An 18424-nucleotide genomic window follows, 5' to 3' on the forward strand; every position below is an offset into this window, starting at 1 on the left:
GCCACAGACTCTCCCCATTACTACCCTGAAGATTCAGCCTGTCCAAGACAGGGGGTGGCCCTGGTGGAATTCCCCAATTCCTGCCTAGCAGAGCCCACTCCTTCCGCCCCCAGATGGAGCAGGGAGAGGAAGCTGAGTCAAGGAAGGTGCTGGGGGAGGGGAAAAGAGGACAGAGCCTGCAGTGTGGGGGTGGGGAGGGGTTGCTAGATTCAGAAAGAGGTCTCAGGGGGTCTTCCACCCCTTTCCCTTGGCTGACCACTTGGGGCTTTGGGATTGAGGGCTGGGGGAGTCCTCCCGCTCACCCTCTCCCTCCCTTTCATACAGTTCCCACAAGCTCTGCAGTTTGCAAAACCCAACCCCTCCCTTGAGGGCCTGCGGTTTCCTGCGGGTCTGGGGTCCTGCCTGACTTGGCAGTGGAGACTGGGGCGGTGGGGAGAGGAGAAGGTGGTGTAAGCCCTTTCTTTGCCTTCTCATGCTGGAGCTGCCCAACACACACACACACACACACACACACACACACGCACACGCCATCCCCTGAGTCAGCACCCGCCTGGCAGGGAGGGGTGGGGTCACAGTTACTAGCGCCTCCTTAAAGCCCCCACAAGGGCAGCTGTAGCCAGACACTGCTACCCTCACCATGAGTCCCTGGCAGCCCCTGGTCCTGGCACTCCTGGTGCTGGGCTGCTGCTCCGCGGCCCCCCGACAACGCCAGCCCACCGTTGTGGTCTTCCCCAGCGACCTGAGAAGCAATCTCGCTGACAGGCAGCTGGCAGAGGTAGGAAAACTCCCCAGTCTACAGTTGGGCAGGGCTGGCTGAGAAGGTATTCAGTGTCCCAGAGAGGGCATGGGGCCTCAGAGGAGATGCTTTAGGGATGAGTTGGCAGTGATGGGCATATCTGGAGACCAGAGGTGTCCAGGGTTAGGCACTGGGGTCCTGTGGAGGCACTGGGTAGTGACGGCCAGGAATGGGCAATGGGGGGTTCCCAGGTGGGAAATGGGAAATGGCATGAGTGGGAGAGGCATCGGAGAGTCCTGGGGTGGGCATGGGCTGAGGGTGAACAGGGGGTAAACCCTGGGGAGCTGTAAGGTAGGGCCAGAGGTGTCCAAGGATGGGAAGGAGCTGAGGGTGTCTAAGGGAAGGGAGATCCTTGGGTGGGCAGACAGCACCGGTGTTCTGGGTTTAATGCTTTGTTGCTAGTCCCTGAACGCCTGGAGAGGTGAAGTCCTGGCCCAGTAGGACAGAGAAAGGGGGTCAGGGTTCTAGGATGTCTCTGCCCCTCCATCCACAGGAATACTTGTACCGTTATGGTTACACTCGTGTGGCTGAGATGCGCGGGGAAACGCTGTCCTTGAGGTCCTCGCTGCTGCTGCTCCAGAAGCACCTGTCCCTGCCTGAAACCGGTGAGCTGGACAGCACCACCCTGGAGGCCATGCGTACCCCGCGCTGCGGAGTCCCAGACGTGGGCAGATTCCAAACCTTCGAGGGCGACCTCAAGTGGCACCACCACGACATCACATACTGGTGAGCTGGCTGCCGGCCCGTGGGGGCGGCGAGGCGGGGCGAGGAGGCTGGTCCTGGTGCTCACGCCAGTAAACAGGTCCCCAGGTTTCACTCCTTCATGTGGAATCCGGGGGTAGTGGCTCCACCCTTGAGCCTCCCTTTGCCCTTCGGGGAAATGGGCTTCAGAATCCAAGTCCTCCTGCCAGGGCCGTTGAGAAGGTCCAAACAGAAAAACTGCGCCCGAAAGCGCTTTATAGATGGAAGCGTGGACCGCAGGGAGCATCGTGTACGCTGAAGTTTCTGAGACTTGGGGTGTCCCTGCTGCCCCGCTCCGACCCCTCGCTTCTGACCTCTTTCCTTCCTCTTTTCCCCTACAGGATCCAAAACTACTCGGAAGACTTGCCGCGAAGCGTGATCGACGACGCCTTTGCCCGCGCCTTCGCGGTGTGGAGCGCGGTAACACCGCTCACCTTCACTCGCGTGTACAGCCGCAACGCGGACATCGTCATCCAGTTTGGTGTCGACGGTGAGAACGCGCGCGAAGGGGAAAGCCAGGAGTCCTGGGTCAGGGGAGGGAGGAAGGACCACGGAGAGTGTGGAGGAGGCTTTTTCTTGCCTGCTCCGGCAGCCCTGGCCGCCGCTAGCCATAAGCTACCCGCTCCTGCCGGTCGGGCACGGCGCCAGGGCGCAAGGATTGGAGAGCTTCGCGCAGGCGGGATTTCAGTGCGCGCTGAGTTGGCGCCCTTGAGCAGCGCACAATCTGCGCAACAGTACTCGGCTAACTCCCTTTTCACCTGCTTCTTCAGAGCACGGAGACGGGTATCCCTTCGACGGGAAGGACGGGCTCCTGGCACACGCCTTTCCTCCTGGCCCAGGCATTCAGGGAGACGCCCACTTCGACGATGCTGAGCTGTGGTCGCTGGGCAAGGGCGTTGGTGAGATCCTGAGCCGACCCGGGTCCCCCAATTCCCCTCCCTTCTTACACCCATCACTAGCTGCCCTGACCCTGTTCCCCCTCCTCCCGTAGTGGTTCCGACCTACTATGGAAACGCAGATGGCGCCCCCTGCCACTTCCCCTTCACCTTCGAGGGCCGCTCCTACTCCGCCTGCACCACTGACGGCCGCTCGGATGACACGCCCTGGTGCAGTACCACTGCTGACTATGACACCGACCGCAAGTTCGGCTTCTGCCCCAGCGAGAGTGAGTGTGGGGGCGCGGCAAGGGGTGGGAGGCGCCCCCCCCTTGATGGTTCAAAACCCTGGGTTCTAATCCCAGCGGTGCCACTAGAGTTGTGTGGCCTGAAATTCACTCTCCCTCACTCTGGGCCCAGTTTTCCCTTCCTTGAAGTGAGGAGAGGAGGGATGAATTGCAGACAGTCCGTGAGTTAAAGGAGGGGTCGCACTGGGGGTAATAACGTGGGTCTTCCCAGGACTCTACACCCAGGATGGCAATGCGGATGGGAAACCCTGCCAGTTTCCGTTTATCTTCGAGGGCAAATCCTACTCTGCCTGCACCGCGGACGGTCGCTCCGACGGCTACCGATGGTGCGCCACCACCGGCAACTACGACCGGGACAAGCTCTACGGCTTCTGCCCGACCCGAGGTATCTGCGCCCCGCCTACCAGATTAAGCCCCGCCCTCTCATCCCGCATTGGTCCCCGAAACGTGGCTCTTCCGCCCATCAGTTTGACTCTCCACTGTCATTGGTCCTTAGGATGGCCGTGACTCCGCCCACCTCCTCCACACCCCCCCACCCCCGACTTCCGATTGCCCCCACTCCATCCACCAAGGATGCTCAGCCCGCTGCCTCTTCCTTGGTCTGGTGTCCCAGGCCCCGCCCACTAGTCTGGCCTCGTCTCCGCCGTGCTCCACAGCGCCCCCTAGGCATCTAAAATAGGCCACAAAGATTCTCCAGTTCCTAGTTTGGCCCACCTTGGCTCCTCATGCGACCCACACACCCGGCTCAGCCAAGGCCCTGGGTCTCCTCAGCCGACTCCACCGTGATCGGGGGCAACGCGGCCGGGGAGCTGTGCGTCTTTCCCTTCGTCTTCCTGGGCAAGCAGTACTCGACCTGTACCAGCGAGGGCCGCAGCGATGGGCGCCTCTGGTGCGCCACCACCTCGAACTTTGACAGCGACAAGAAGTGGGGCTTCTGCCCAGACCAAGGTGGGCCGTGTTCCGAGGCTCCGGGCCTGGGGGCTGCGGCCCCGGCAGTGGTGGTGGTGGGGAGGCCATGGCTGGTGGCTCGACCTGGCGCTCACGTCTCGGGCTTCCTTTTCCCTGCAGGATACAGCCTGTTCCTCGTGGCGGCGCACGAGTTCGGCCACGCGCTGGGCTTAGATCACACGTCAGTGCCAGAGGCGCTCATGTACCCCATGTACCGCTTCACCGAGAAGCCCCCGCTGCACGCGGACGACGTGAGAGGCATCCAGCATCTCTATGGTGCGGCGCTGGGGCAAGGACGGAAGGAGGACAGGGAAGGGCGTGGCTCTGTCGTAGTACCGGAGAAGGGGGGCGGGGGTTCGGGGATTGCCACAGAGTTGGGACCGCAGCGTCTGTCTGGACGTGGAGCCCCGTCCGATCGCGCTGCCTGGTCAGTGCTTAGAGATGGTGACAAAGAACCCAGCCTGTAGAGACGCAGACATGGGTTCAAAAGCCAGGCCAGCCACTTCGAGTCACAAGCGGCCTGCCTGTGGTTGGGGAAGCAAGCTCCGCCATCTGCAGTGAGGAAGAGAGAGTGTGCTAAAGGGGGGCTCACCGACAGGCTTTGGGGAGCGCATGTTCTACCGGCACAGAGATATGCGGGCACAGGGAATGTCTCATCCTGTGTCTCTTTAGGTCCTCGCCCTGAACCTGACCCACAGCCTCCAGCCACCACCACATCTGAACCGCAGCCCACAGCCCCCGCGACGGTCTGCCCCACCGGACCCCCCACCGCCCCCCCCTCAGAGCGCCCCACATCCGGCCCCACAGGCCCCCCCTCCGCTGGCCCCACGGGTCCCCCCACTGCAGGCCCTACTGCGGCCCCTACTGTGTCTTTGGATCCCGCAGACGATGCCTGCAACGTGAACATCTTCGACGCCATCGCGGAAATAGGGAACCGGCTGCATTTCTTCAAGGATGGGTGAGGGGGCAAGGATGTGTGGATGGGGGCGCTTGGAGGAGGGGCTGCCTGTCCCTCCCCGCCCACTGGCCGTCGGTTCAAGTTCAGCGCCGGGTCTTTCCTTCTCCCATCCTCAGGAGGTACTGGCGATTCTCTGAGAGCAGGGGGCGCCGGCTGCAGGGGCCCTTCCTTATTGCCGACACGTGGCCCGCGCTGCCCGCCAAGCTGGACTCTGCCTTCGAGGAGCCGCTCAGCAAGAAGATTTTCTTCTTCTCCGGTGAGTTTACTCCTGTCTCCCTCCGCCTTCCCCTCAGTCCCCACCAGTTGAGACCAACGAAAACTTAGAAACCATCGTGTGCGTATTAGAAAAAGGCGCCCCCTGGCGGATGCAATTTAGCAATTTTATTGGGGGCTGAATTCCAGTTCCCCGCCTCGCCACGCCCTTGCACAACCATCCGCAGCGGCTCTGCCCCTTGGGCACAGAGACTGCGGGCACTCTGGTCCAGGAAAGGCCTCGCTGGGATCTTCCTCCTCACATTCAAGGAGAATGTGTGCCACCTCCACTCCCCCAGACCGACGTGACCCTTCTCCCCTGCACAGGGCGCCAAGTGTGGGTGTACACAGGCGCGTCGGTGCTGGGCCCGAGGCGTCTGGACAAGCTGGGCCTGGGCTCGGAGGTGACCCACGTCACCGGGGCCCTCCCGCGCGGCGGGGGTAAGGTGCTCCTGTTCAGCGGGCAGCACTTCTGGAGGTGAGAGCCACCGCGGCCGCCGGCAGGGGGAGCCCGGGCGCCGTCCACCCGCCCGCAGGCCCAGCACCTGTCTCCTCGCTTCCTTCCTGCAGGTTCGACGTAAAGACGCAGACGGTGGATAGCAGGAGCGTCACGCTGGTGGACCAGATGTTCCCCGGGGTGCCTTTGAATACGCACGACATCTTCCAGTACCAAGGTGAGGGCTGAGGACGTGGGCAGGGGAGGGTCCCTTCATGAGACACCATGCTAGGTTCCCCTGCGCTAGCGATTGGTCAAATTCTGAGCGAGAAGGAAAGAGCCCTTGAAAAATGAGGCAATGCCCCAGCACGGATACGATCGCTGTAGATGTAGAGACCTTTTCTAGGTCATACAGGGAGTCAAGGGCGCAGCCAGGACTAGGAACCAGATTTCCTGCCTCCGAGGCTGGAAGCTCTTTCCCCTCCAGTACAGGACACAGGTGGTTTGCACGGAGGCTCATTCCTTTATCAGACACTAGTCATCAAGTGCACACTAGTCATAATGTGCCAGGCACGGTGCTGCCACTGGGGATACAGGGAGAGATAAGACAATTCCTAGTTGTGTGTCTTTGGGCAAGTCACTGCTTCTCTTGAAGCCTCAGTTTCCCCATGTGTAAAATGGGGATGATAGCTGGAAGTATACTTGCTTTGTCTTTCTCACCACTCACATCCAACCAGCTGACGAGGTCTGTTAACTCTATCAACAAAATCTTTTTCGAATCTGTCATTTTTTTTGCCATCTCCTTTGCAAACACCCCAGTCCAAACCATAATGGTTGCTCTATACATTTAATGTATTCCCTGGGATTAGGGAGAGGGTAGGAGTGGAGGGTAATGGTCTTGGAAGCGACCCTAGACCTGTTCCAAGGTCAAGGAAACTAATATTATCTGCCCCTGGCCCCCCTTCATGTTCTCATCTCCTGTGCTACTCCTGTCATTTACTCTGCTCCACCCACACTGGCTGCTCTTTGAACAGATCAAGGTCATTCCTGGCTTAGGGCTTTTGCGCCAGTTGTTCCCTCTGTCTGGAAGGCTTTCCCCCCAGATTGTCACTGGGCTGCCTTCCTCTCATCCTTCAGGTCTCAGTTTAATGCCACCCTTCCAGAGAGGCTTTCTCTGACCTTCATTATCTATTCACTCACTTGTTATTTCCTCCATAGCTTTCTACATTTTCAAAACCAATTTCATTTATTTAAGGTGCTTGCCTGTTAATCGTCTGTCTTGTCTCACTAGAGTGTAAGCATCAAAAAGATGGAGATCATGCCTGTATTTTTCTATGCTTTATCCCCAGTGCCTTGAACAAAGCACATAGTAGGCGCTCAGTCAAAACTTGTTGAACGAATGGATGGATATCTCAATGAATGAGTGGTGAATGAACTGTTCTGAGCATTAAGATAGGTCATCCATTCATTTGTTAGTCTATTCACAAAATGAGTACGGAGTAACTACTGTGTGCCAGGCTCTGTGCCAGTGCTTTGGGCATCGAGGTCTGTGCCCTCCAGAGTCTCATATGCTGTGAAAACCTTGGAAAGTTCTAGAAAGGGCAGGAAGGATGATTGTCAAGATCTTATTCCTATTTCTGTGTATGTATGTGGGAGAATTGGAATGACCCCTCTGATGCCTGCCTGTCCCCTGCAGAGAAAGCCTACTTCTGCCAGGATCGCTTCTTCTGGCGTGTGAGTTCCCGGAATGAGGTGAATCAGGTGGACCTCGTGGGCTACGTGAACTTTGACATCCTGCAGTGCCCCGAATACTAGGGCTTCCATCCTGCTTCAGCAGTGCAGTACGGGTCTCTACCTAGAACATTCTCGATGGGGAAGGAACCAGTTTGCTGGATACAAACTGGTATTCCATTCTGGAGGTCAGAGAGGAGTGGAGGTGGGCTGGGCCCTCTCTTCCCACCTTCCTTTTTTGTTGGAATGTTTCTAATAAACTTGGATTCTCTAACCTTTAGCAGCAGATTTCATTTATGCACGCATGCACCTATGTATTTAACTGATAGAGTGCTTACTATGTGACCAGGCAGTGTTCTAGGTACTTCATAAATATTAACATAGTCAATCCTTCCTATTAGGAAGGTATTATGCGATTATTTCTGTTTTATGATTGAGGAAACAATCAATATATTTATTCACTTATCAAACATGTATTGAGCCCTTATATGGAACAAGGCCCAGTGCTGTGCACTGGGGATAGAGAAATGAATTGGACTATGTTCCTATACTTAAGGGCCTCTCAGTGGTCCTCAAACTTTAGAGTGCATACGAGTGCCCTCGGAGCTTGTGTAAAGTACAGACTCCAGGCTCCACCCGCAGAGTCCAACTCAGTTACAAAGGTAATTCTGTGGCTGCTAGAGGTGGGATCATGCTTGGGGAGTGTGCAATGTGTGATCCTTTATTCTAGAATAATGGGGTGTGTGTGTGTGTGTATGATTCTATATGTTGTAGTTGAGGTCAAGGAATATTTCCTGGCCAACATGACATCTGAACTGGAACTGAATCAGGATCTTCTTGTACAAGTGGGACAGTCTTCCTTAGAGAGTAAATTACCAAAACCCATTAAACCTAAATATATATCTACTTGCTCTAATATAATAAACACACAAACAAATGCACCTTACATAAGTGTACATCTTAACAAGTTTTCACAAACTGAACACAGTTGCGTAACCAGCACCCGGATCAAGAAACAAAACATTGCCAGCACCCTAGAAGCCCCCTTGCAATCACCACCTCTTCTCCCCAAGAGTTACCACTATGTTACTTTTTCTTTTTTTTGTAGAGACAGAATCTCATTACATTGCCCAGGCTAGTCTCAAACACCTCAAGCAATCCTCCCTCTTCGGCCTCCCAAAGTGCTGGGATTACAGGTGTGAGCTACCTCCCCTGGCCTCCATTTTACTGTTGTTGACGGGCATTTGGGTAGTTCCCAATTTGGGGCTATTATGAATAGTGCCTCTATGAACGTTCTTATAAATGCCTTTTGGTGAACATGGGCAGCCATTTCTTTTGGGTATATACCCAGGAGTAAAATCGCTGGGTCGAAGGATATGTGTATGTTCAGCTTTAGCAGATATGACCAAATCGTTTTCCAAAGTGGTTTTGCCTGCCTGTCTACACTCCCACACGCAGCGTATGGGAGTTTCCAGGATTTCTTGACTACACTCTTACTGCCACATGCCACATCTAATCCATCAGCAGGTCCTGATGGTTCCACTTCCAAAACTTACCTGGAATCAGATGACCGCCACCACTTTGGCTATCATCACCTCCCACTTGGGGGTCTGCAGGAGCCTCCTAATTAGACTCCCAGCTGCCATGCCTGCCCTTCTTTAGTCAAGCCTTCACCCAGCAGTCACAGTGATCCTGTTAAAATATAGATCAGATCACATCATTCCCCTGCTTAAAAACTTCCAATGGCATCCCTCGTGGATTAGAAAAGTATCCAGGCTCCTCCCAAAGCCTTCAAAAGACCACATAATCTGCCCTTCTCTCTTCCTTCATCTCCTATCCCTCTTCTCTTCTCCACTCACTCTGTCCCAGACACAATGACCTTGCCCAGGACCTTCTCACCCCAGGGCCTCTGCACTTGCCATTTCTTTTGCCAGAGAACTCTTTCCCCAAATCTTTGCATAGCTGGCTCTTCTCATCATGGAGGTCTCAGTTCAAATATCGCATCTTCTAGGAGGCCTTTTCAGACCATCCCCCAATGCAGTCCTTTCTCCCATAATCCCATGACCCTATTTTTTCTTTTTAACATATAACACAATCTCAAATTGTCTTATCTATGCGTTTGCTCACTCATAATCTTTCTTCCCTCTCTCCTCATTAGAATTTAAGCCCCATGCGGGCAGAAAGCCAGTCGATCTCATTCACTGATGTATCCACAGCACCCCTGTGCCTAGCACCATTGCCTGCAACACAAGAGTGCTATCAACATGTGCTGAATGAATGCACGAGTGAATGACCCCCAGGTGTTTAGGCCACCCCAGCAGAGGTGGGCCCAGGCTCCAGGAGCCACACACTGGGGCCCCCGTTGTAGGGACGACTCTCAGTGGCGGGTGGTCTCAGATCCTTCGGGTGGCATTGAGAGCCCAGGGCCTCTGAGGGAAGTGGCCAGATCCAAGGAACGTCTGCACAGCGGGCACTAGGACCCTGCGCGGCGCCGCGTCCGGCGGGGGGCGGCGGGCAGGCGGGGGTGGGGGGAATCCGCTCTTTCTCCCTCCTGGAGCCCGGCTGCGGCCACTTGTGCGATCTGGGCCCACACCGCGGCCGCCTGGCCCCTTTCCGCGCCATGAGCCGCAGGTTCACCGTCACCTCGCTGCCCCTCGCAGGGCCCGCTGGAACTCCCGACCCGGAGTCCCGCCGGCATTCGGACCCCCGCCGCCTCCCGGGGGAAGACGTCAAAGGTAGAGGCCGCAGGGGGCGGGGCCTTCCGGAGTGGGGCGGGACAAGAGAAGGGGCGGGACCAACGGAGGGCGGGCCTTATGCTGGAAGGGGGCGGGGCCAGGACTTGGGGTAAGGGGTCCCAGCCGAAGGCCAGAGAGAGGAGAGGGGCCGGGACCTAGGAAGCAAGGACCCGGCCCACCGGAACGGAAAGCGTGAAGGGGGAGGGACCAGACTCGAGGTGGGCGGGGCCGCAAGGAAGAGGTGGGGCCAGGGGAAGAGTTGGGACCCGAGTCGAAGGGGGCGGATCTTGTGATGGCGGGGCTAGGGTCCAGGCGGGGACTGGGCTGAAGGGCACTGAAGGGGCCCGGGCATCTCGAGTAGGGAGCGGGAGCGGAGGCGGGGAGGCAAAACTAGGGAGAGGGAGGGCTGTGCGATTAAGGGGTGGGTCCAGAGCCAAGGGGAGGGGGCGGGACTAGGTCGGGTTGAGGGCAGGAAAGGGCGGGACAAGTGGGTAAGGGATTGAGCAGGAGGGTGGGATGGGAGTGGGCCAAGGTCGGGGGTGGGATCCAGGGCGGGAGGAAAAACGAGTCAGGGTTGCTGAGGCATGTGCGGGGTCAGCGGGTCATTGGTGCCTGGCGGATCCTCCAGTCCTTTGCCAATCTGGACAGCGCCCGGGGATCCGACAAGGAAACGGGGACAGGGGAGTTAGCGAGGATCCTGGGCAGCCAGACCTGGGAGGATCCCGTGGGGACTCCAATCCCGACCCTCGGGGACCCACTCTCTCTGCTGCAGCTCCGGAAGGGCTGGGAACAGCCAGCTCAGGCGGGGTTGGGGGCGTCTTCCTCGCGGGCCCAGTGCAGTGGTCTTGTCATGGACATTCCACTGCAGAGGGAGGGGAGGGGAAGGATCCTCTGGCCTTCGGTGCAGAAGTAGCATCCTGGCTGCATACACGGTCTCCTCGGCAGGGGGCACTTATCAGGGGTCCTCTCTCTAGCCCTGAGCCCCTCCCCTTCCAGCGCAACGAGGAACGAGGCGAATGGGCTTGGAGTGGCCCCGGCGCGGGGAGGAGGAAGAGCCTCCCCGGGCCACCAGGGGCCGCTGCTGAGCCGCAGGTGAGCTCGCCCTGACCCACGCAAACCCAAGCGCCAAGAACCCTAGTTAGGGGTTTCTTTGGCGAACCTCCTCATTGCACAGATGACCAAACTGAGGCCTAGAAGTCCGCAGGGCTCCGGCCTTCTGAACCCACCGCCTCCTGGACGTGGCCACTTGGATTTTTTGGGCTCCTTCTGCTCTGTCTTTCCCATAATCTGTCTGCTCCTTTTCTCATTTTCATGAATGGCCTTACCAGCCTCCCGGATTATAAAGTCAGAAATTCCGGAGCTATTCTCAGCCCCTCCTTTTCTCTTCCCAGAAAATCCAATTGATCCTCACATCTTGGCCACTGACCTCCAAAACTTATCCTGAATCTGGCCACATCTCTCCCCCTCTGTCACCATCACCCTGGTCCAAGCCTCTTATGTCCCTCACATGGCCACGACCACATCTTCTCACTGGCCTCCCGGCCTGCAGTCCTGCCCTAGCCATCCTCCACACAAGCTCCCATCACCTGCACGATAAAGGCCGAGCCCTTTAGTCTGTCATTCTGACTCTCTCCTCATTTGCTCCTGGTGGACCTGTGTGTCCATACCCTCACCCCCATCAGCCAGGATAACTCCTACTCATTCTGTAAGTTATGGCTCATTTAACCTCTTCTGAAAATCTTTTTCACTTTCTCTCACTCCCAGGCAGAGGTAGTCATTCCTCTTCAGCTCACCCACTGTACCATTAGAGCACATGTCCCAATGGATGGCAGTTATTTACTTGTGTGTCTCCTCCATTGGAGCATCTCAAGGACAGGGACCATATCCTTTATCTTTGAGTTCTGAGTTCCAAACTTAGAGCCTGGCACTTAGTAGGTGTGTAATGCTCATCAGATGAGAGGGGGAGTGGCTATAGGCTCCTGCTTCTCCTACCCCTGCCCTCTCTCCTCCCACTTCCCATCTTCTGGCCTAGGAATAAGATGGCCCTGTCTCGTGTCCCAAGGTGATTGCTCAGTCTTCCCATTCACACTCCCAAACTCCTGCACAGTTGAAATAAAGCACAGCGCCCAGGCTTTGAGTGTGCAGGTGTATGTGATTCTGGAATGCTGTGCACTTGTGGCAGAGGCCATGTGTGTGTCTTGAGGGAGGAGCATCCCTCATTAGCTCTGATGACTTGTGGGGTGGTCGGTGCTCATGTGTGTCATTGTATTGCCAGTGTGTTGATGGGCATGTTGATGTGTATATTTCTGTGTCTGTCTGTGAGCTGAGTGCCTGTGTGCGTGAATTTATTGGAATTTCCATCTGGAGAATGATTTGGGTGACTTTTCACCCCTTAAGTCCTGAGACAGCCTCAAGCACCTCACCTTTGGTAGATCACCCCATGGGGAAGTAGACAAGGGCTCCCTAGGGGAATCCAGCAGCTGGTGGTATCTTTTCCACAGCTGTTCTTGTGTCAGACCTCTGCCCCCTAGAGAGATGTTCTACCCCCACCTCATCCTCACCCAAGCCCAAAGGAGGGATCACAGCATGTGTAAGACTGGGAAGGGCTGGAGGAGATTTTGCAGGTTGCGTATGTGTAAGCATCATCTTTTACTCTGTGCCAACAGAGTGAAGTTTGCCCTTTGAGGTGCTTCCTGCTGCCAGGGGATCAGCTATAGATGAGAACATGACTTACAGGGGATGAAAGAAGCAAGTCATAGGCTGAGTCTCAAATCCGCCATTAACCCTGGGCTGCAGGGCCTCAATTGCCTCACCTGTACCATGGGAAGATTGGTGGTGATCTGGCTGAATAGAAGTGGACCTGGGAACAGTTGTTACAATTCTGAGCTACGCCGCTATCCATTTATACCACCCCACACCGTGCCTCAGTTTCTCAGGGAGGAGCCAAGGCACTGGAAAGTACCCTGGGCCTGGTAAGACCATCAGGAGTTGGAATGTGTTCCTATGGAGGGAGAGAGAGCTGACTTAAGCTGGGGAGATGGGGCAAGACCAGTATAGCTCATCCACGTTCTAGCTCAGGCTCTGTATTGTGACCTTGGGCACATTGCTTCCCTTCTCCAGGCCTCGATGTACCCATCTGTAGTTTAAAAGAGTTGAACAGGAAGCTATCTGAGGGTCCTTCTAGACATAAAAATGCTAGGATTTTTCGATGATCTAGAACAGTGAAACTCTCTGCCCCTCATCCCCACCCCAGACCCAAACCTCATGTTTCAGTCTCTTCATCTGTAAATTGGGAAGAATGATGCTGTTATCGGTAAATATATCTGATCTGGAGATCTCCAACCTGCCCAAGAAGATCTCCCAGTTGCCCCATCTTTGAGCCGGGACTCAGAACCTCACTGCCCAGTACCTCAGCCCAAGGTGAGCCCTAGGAATCTCCATGGCAACAAACTGGTTATGAACGGGGCTGCAGTTGTCATGGCAACGGGCTGCTCTGTCTCTCTCTCTCTCTCTCTCATCCCCCTCCTCTCCCCTCCCCTCTTCTCAATGAACCAGAACGATCTGTGGGCCTCAGCTCTCCAGGTGGGGTGGGGGTGGGGGGGGGTGCAGTGAGAAGGGGGTCCAGAAGGGGAAAGAGGGAAGCTGGGCTGAGTCTGCAGGGGAATAGGGGGCTGTTGGGGTGCCATTGCCATGGTGACGGGGCTGCAGCCTGTTAATTAAGCCCCTGGTTGCCACGGAGACCGTGGTGGTTGACGTGCTCTGCGGCGAGCCCTGTGTGTGTGGGGTGTGCTGTGCGCTGGACTCATCAATTCAGTGCTAGGGGTTTGGGTCTGGAGATGGGGCATACAGGTAGGGGAGAAGGGTGAAGAGGGGCTCAGGGCTTTGGCTCCATGAGGCCAGAGCTGGGGGTGGGGGGATTGGGTCGTGGGGGTAATGCAATGCAGATAGGGACAGATAGGGATTGGGCCATAAGGGGGAACACTATGCCTACCTCCTGTGGAAAGAGGACCCAGTCAGGTGGCTCCAGCTTCTTTCAGATGGTCCCTCATGCTGGCTCCATAGATGGAAGCCCAGGCTGGAGGTCAGGGAGCTGGATTCTAGTCCCCAGTCTGTCACAAGTTCACCCCATGAAGAAAATGTGTACCTTTCCATTTCTAGCCTCCGATTTCATGATGAGTGGCAGGTGGAAAAATAATTTATAAAGTCTCTTCCAGTTCCCAGATCCTGATACAAGGAGACAGCTTCCCAGAGCTTTTTTCTCTCTGAGAAACATAAGGTGGGAGGGGTATGAGCTTTAGAGACGCAGAGTTCAGAAATAGGACCTGCCTGGTTCTGCATCTTGCGTTGCTTTAGTGAGAGGGTTTCCCTGGCCTTCAATCTTCCTAGTGCTTTGGGTGAGGAGGGGGTGCTGAGCTGGCAGCCAGGTGCCTGGGGTTCAGAGCTGAGGGTCAATTTTACTGGCCAATGCCAGGCTGGCATTGCAGAAGGGGCTTGCAATGCATTTTCTCAAAATCTCACCACAGAAGGTTGGCTAGAGGCCAGAATGGGGCCCAGTCTTCTTGAGAGGTGAGAGGGGTCAATTGAGGGGCTGGGGTCTCTCCTCCCAACCATCTCCTCATTTGGTCTGGGCTCCTCAGGAAGGGCTATATGGCTTTAGTCTGATATTAATAGAGCACCAAGAGTTTTGAAAGAAGGAAGAAGTGCTATGGATTATCCAGTCTAACCTTTTCATTTTACAGATGGGCTACTGAGGCCCAGAGAGAGGAACTCAGTTTTGCCCAGGGATACACGGAGAATTTGGGGCCAGAAGACAGGATAGAACCACTGTCTTCTGAATCCTAGATGGCTCTTGAGGCAGGAACTCTAGTGAAGATGGGTTACCTAGGGGAAGAGGACTCACTCCTACCTTCACCTTTCCTCCCTAGAGATCTAGCTTTCCCTGTGTGTGGACTCAGTCCCCGAGTGGCCAGAGCCACACTAACTCTGGGCCACCAATGAAGGGAAATACACCTGGGGAGACATCCAAGACTTGGGATTGCTGAAAAAACCTCAGCATCTACTTTATTTTATAGCACTTCTCACACAAACATGTTACCAAACCATGTTTTACATATGTTTTTGCATGTTTTAGTATGTTATGCATGTCTACAGAGTAGTAGAAGACCATAGTGCTGCTGCTAGTGGCGGTGGAGGTGATGGTGGTGTGTGTGTGTAGTGGAGCGCTTAGAAATTCTTGAACACTGGCCTTTCCACCTGCTTTTCTTTTAACCCCGTCACTGATCCAATTCATCTCACCTTTTTCATGGTTTTCTCTCTGGGAGAGCCAAGAATACCAATGCTCACACCTTGTCTGAGTAGCTGACTCTCCATCCTCTCCCTAAAGGGGGAGAGTTTCCCTTTCCCTTTTTCTTCTCGGTCTTTAGTCTTTAGATCAATGGCTTTCCTTCTTTTTTTAAAATGATTGGTTACATTCTACTCTATACATCATTTGTATATGTCTTTTAAAAATAGTAACGTTTACTAGCTATTTTTATAAAACAGTCTAATTATAAACGCAAATGTTATTTTCAGTCTCCTCCATTGACATTTTCGAAAACAAAAGGGTCTGTTGGGTGTCCACAAAACCAAGTGACAGTGATACCTTGTTGGTGGATCCCTCCAGAGGCACCTTGAGTCAGCTGCTGAAGACATCATGGTTGACCCAATCTAAAGTCATTGACACAAATTTGTACAAGGGAACTGGAGCCTCGGGCCCTGTCCATGGTTCTGAAAAAGTCCTGTCCTATTACCAGATCTCCAGGGATATGAATGGCTTTTTTTAAAAATTTCTTTTTAACCAACTTGACCCGGGATGAATGGCTCTTTAGGACCCTTGAAGGTCTTCTGGTCTCCCTTTCAGTTGCAGGCCAAGAGGCTATTCCAGCCCTGCACCTCTGAAGCCTAAACACAAGAGAGAAAGTTCATCTTAGACCCAGACCCCATTCTTTTTTTAGGACCAAGAATCAGAGGCTGCTGAGGACCTTGACTATGACCACATTCTTGTCTCTTCTATTGGAGGCAAGACCTGTGTAAAAAGAAGTTCTGTTGAGGAGGAAAGTCCTAAACTGGAGCAGAACAAACTGGATTCTAGACTGAATTTTGCCATTCACTGGCATTGTGTCCATAGGCAGTCATTTCCCCTCTTAGGGCCTTAGTTTTTTTATCTGTAAAATGAAAGCTGTGCATTAGATAACTGGTGCTTTACCAGTCCTGGAACTCTCCTGGAATTTAGAGGGCTAGCACTGCGAGATGGGGTGAGTCTGAAGATTGTTTCCCTTTAATCTGCTCCTATTCTCAGATGTTTAAATTGTCTTAGAGACTCAAAGGGTCCAAACCTCTGACCCTGCTTCCTGAGAAGTCTCCAGCACTGGCTCAAACCTGGATTCTGGGGGTGCTGAGGGGTCCTAGGATAATCAAGCTTCTGGGGTCATGGTCTCAGGGGAGCAGGGAGGAACACAGAGAGCATGTCGGCTCTGGAAGCCTCAGAAAGCAATCCTGGATTAGGGGATTAGACACTCCCGCCCCAGGAGAAAATCTGGTCCCAAACCGACAGGCGGCCTCATTCTCCCCTCCCCCACTCTGTCCCTGGCCAGCCTCTGGACCAGCCTGCCCTCCCTAGAGGCTGCACCATCCCCGGCGGAAAGTCAGCACTCCCTGGAACCTCACTGCTGCCTCCTATTTTCTTCCCCACGTCTCATCCCAGCATCATTCCACAGTCAGAGGGACAAACTCCAGGGACTTGTCTTGGGGTTAGGATGCTGGGACTCCTGTCAGTCTAGCACAATGAGAGAGTTCACTGTAACTCCTCAGGCTCCACCCCACCCATTTTAAGACAGGATGGCCCAGACAGTCAGCACAGTGACCCGAACCCCCTTGGGGGCAGCACAGCGCTTCAGTTATGGCCCTGGGCTCTGCATGCCTCCCGCTCCGACCTCTTGAACAGCGGTGTGGGAGAGGGTCTGGTTTTCCTCTCCCTTGCAGGGCTGGCCTCTCCAGCTTTGCAGACAGGCTCCCCAGAACCCCATATTCCATGGCGGCCCCACCACCCCGCCACTCAGTCCCCCCTCATCTTCCCTTTGGGGGTCACCCCAGACCCCCAGTCAAACAGCCGCTGCGGGGCCGCCTCCCTGCGGCCGCGACCTAGTTCCCTGCCGTTATTTTTAGGGCGCGGGATGGCACCTGCCCACGTGCCGAGCCCCGCCCGGAGAGTGGGGGGCGGGGGCGAGCTGCGTCTGCTCAAGGGAGGCGAGGCCCTGTCCCCCGAAGCACCCCCTCCATCCCACCCGCGCAATCCCCCAGTTTTCGTGCGAGGGGGCCACTAGGCGCGCTCTGCCCGCCCCTCGTCCTCTTCTCCCTCCCTCCCGCTCTCCCCCCAACCAAAACCCCGCCAGTGGCTCACGCCTCCTGCATACGGGATGAGGTGAGCAGCGCCGCTGCTGAGAGGGGGCGCGCGCGGGTGTGAGCGTGTGTCCGTGTGCGAGTGTGTGTGCGCCGGGCGGGCGGGCACTGCAGCTTCTTCCTCCGTGGAGCGGAGAGCGAGAGAGAGCTAGAGCGAGCGAGAGAGCGGCGAAGGCGGGCAAAGGGGCGCGGGCGAGGCGGCGCAGCCATCCCCGGGCCCGGGGCCGCGCCGCCACCATGCTAAACAACCTGACCGACTGCGAAGACGGCGATGGGGGAGCCAACCCGGGTAAGCCGTGGTCCGGGGGCGGCGGAAGAGGGGGCGGCGAGGATAGGAGGCAGCTCTGGGGTTAGAGGCGGAGCGGGGGCCGCCTCCTTCGGAGAAGAGGCTGGAACTGACCCCGGCGGTGGGCGCCCACGGCGGCCAGGAGCCTCGCTCCATTGGAATGCGCCAGGCGCTGTCCCACGTTCTGGAATGCGCCGCGCCCGGGGCAGAGCTGGGGGCCGAGGGGTTGTCGTTGCCCACGGCCTGGAGGCAGACTTGGGTTAGCTGAACCGAGGAGGCAATGGGAAGGGGATGGAAGAGCCAGAATGGGCTGACGTGGAGCTCGACGGGAGGGAGGAAGGCTCCTTTCCCGAAAGGGGACCCCGGTGTCCTGGCGCAGAGGGGGGATCGGCGGCGCCGAGGGGCGCAGTCTGCTGCAGTCCCTCGCTCTGAGACTTCCAGCTGGCAGGTGGGGGGAAAGGTGGCTGTGGGGGGTTGGGGCCATATGACAGCCCCTGTCCAGGCTGCGGTGTCTCCATAAGGGGACACTTGGTGCAATCCGGGGCCCTTCCCCCAAGGCTTCCCAAGGTCCACCTCAGACTGAAGCGTCCCTCCTCCGTAAATTTTCAGCTCTACTTTGCCCAATCTCTCTCTCCCTCCCGCTTCCCCGTGGATTCCTACTCAGGACGGGCAGCAAGATCGCCCTCCTTTTTCCCTCTTGCCCCCTCGTCTGGGTACCCTGGGGCGGCAGTGAGGTTTCCAGGGCGGGGCGGGGGGAGTCTTTCTAGTTAGCTCTGCGAGCTTCCTCAGTGAGGCCTCAGAAATGGGGTCCCAGCGGCCGAAGCCCCGGCGCCGCGGCGCGGACACTGCAGACGCTCTGCGGTGGGTGCAGAGACTCGCCAAGAGTCAAGGGGCTCGGGGCAAGTCCTTTCGCTCTCGTTC

At 56.1% G+C, this 18424-nt stretch overlaps 2 protein-coding genes across 3 annotated transcripts in view; both read left to right on the plus strand.

Annotated features, from left to right (window-relative positions):
• The first annotated feature begins 508 nt into the window (after nucleotides 1-508).
• On the plus strand, nucleotides 509-7325 carry MMP9 (matrix metallopeptidase 9). Its single transcript, XM_012640464.1, has 13 exons — nucleotides 509-775; nucleotides 1290-1522; nucleotides 1879-2027; nucleotides 2308-2436; nucleotides 2529-2702; nucleotides 2932-3105; nucleotides 3492-3668; nucleotides 3789-3944; nucleotides 4341-4626; nucleotides 4743-4882; nucleotides 5206-5356; nucleotides 5449-5552; nucleotides 7011-7325. Exons 1-13 carry the CDS (start codon nucleotides 638-640, stop codon nucleotides 7127-7129), a joined length of 2130 nt encoding a protein of 709 aa, XP_012495918.1. The 5' UTR covers nucleotides 509-637; the 3' UTR covers nucleotides 7130-7325.
• A 2270-nt stretch (nucleotides 7326-9595) lies between these two features.
• SLC12A5 (solute carrier family 12 (potassium/chloride transporter), member 5) overlaps nucleotides 9596-18424 on the plus strand; it is a 39073-nt gene continuing 30244 nt past the window's right edge. The window contains exon 1 of one of the 2 annotated variants that reach the window (XM_012640471.1): nucleotides 9596-9780. In XM_012640471.1, the coding sequence (XP_012495925.1) occupies nucleotides 9666-9780 (115 nt within the window). In that variant the 5' untranslated portion in view covers nucleotides 9596-9665. Of the gene's footprint in view, nucleotides 9781-17297; nucleotides 17507-18424 lie in introns of those variants that run through there. The other variant, XM_012640472.1, reaches the window with a different exon arrangement.

Source organism: Propithecus coquereli, unplaced genomic scaffold (assembly GCF_000956105.1).
Source record: "Propithecus coquereli isolate 6110/MARCELLA unplaced genomic scaffold, Pcoq_1.0 Scaffold153, whole genome shotgun sequence".
Taxonomy (NCBI): domain Eukaryota; kingdom Metazoa; phylum Chordata; class Mammalia; order Primates; family Indriidae; genus Propithecus; species Propithecus coquereli.

What these genes read in the sequence shown, in the direction of transcription:
- MMP9 (XM_012640464.1), top strand. Translation starts at nt 638, where the DNA reads ATGAGTCCCTGGCAGCCCCTGGTCCTGGCACTCCTGGTGCTGGGCTGC. An exon ending in CTGACAGGCAGCTGGCAGAG is followed by an intron (nt 776 to 1,289) that starts GTAGGAAAACTC and finishes CTCCATCCACAG; the next exon opens with GAATACTTGTACCGTTATGG. An exon ending in GAAGATTTTCTTCTTCTCCG is followed by an intron (nt 4,883 to 5,205) that starts GTGAGTTTACTC and finishes TCCCCTGCACAG; the next exon opens with GGCGCCAAGTGTGGGTGTAC.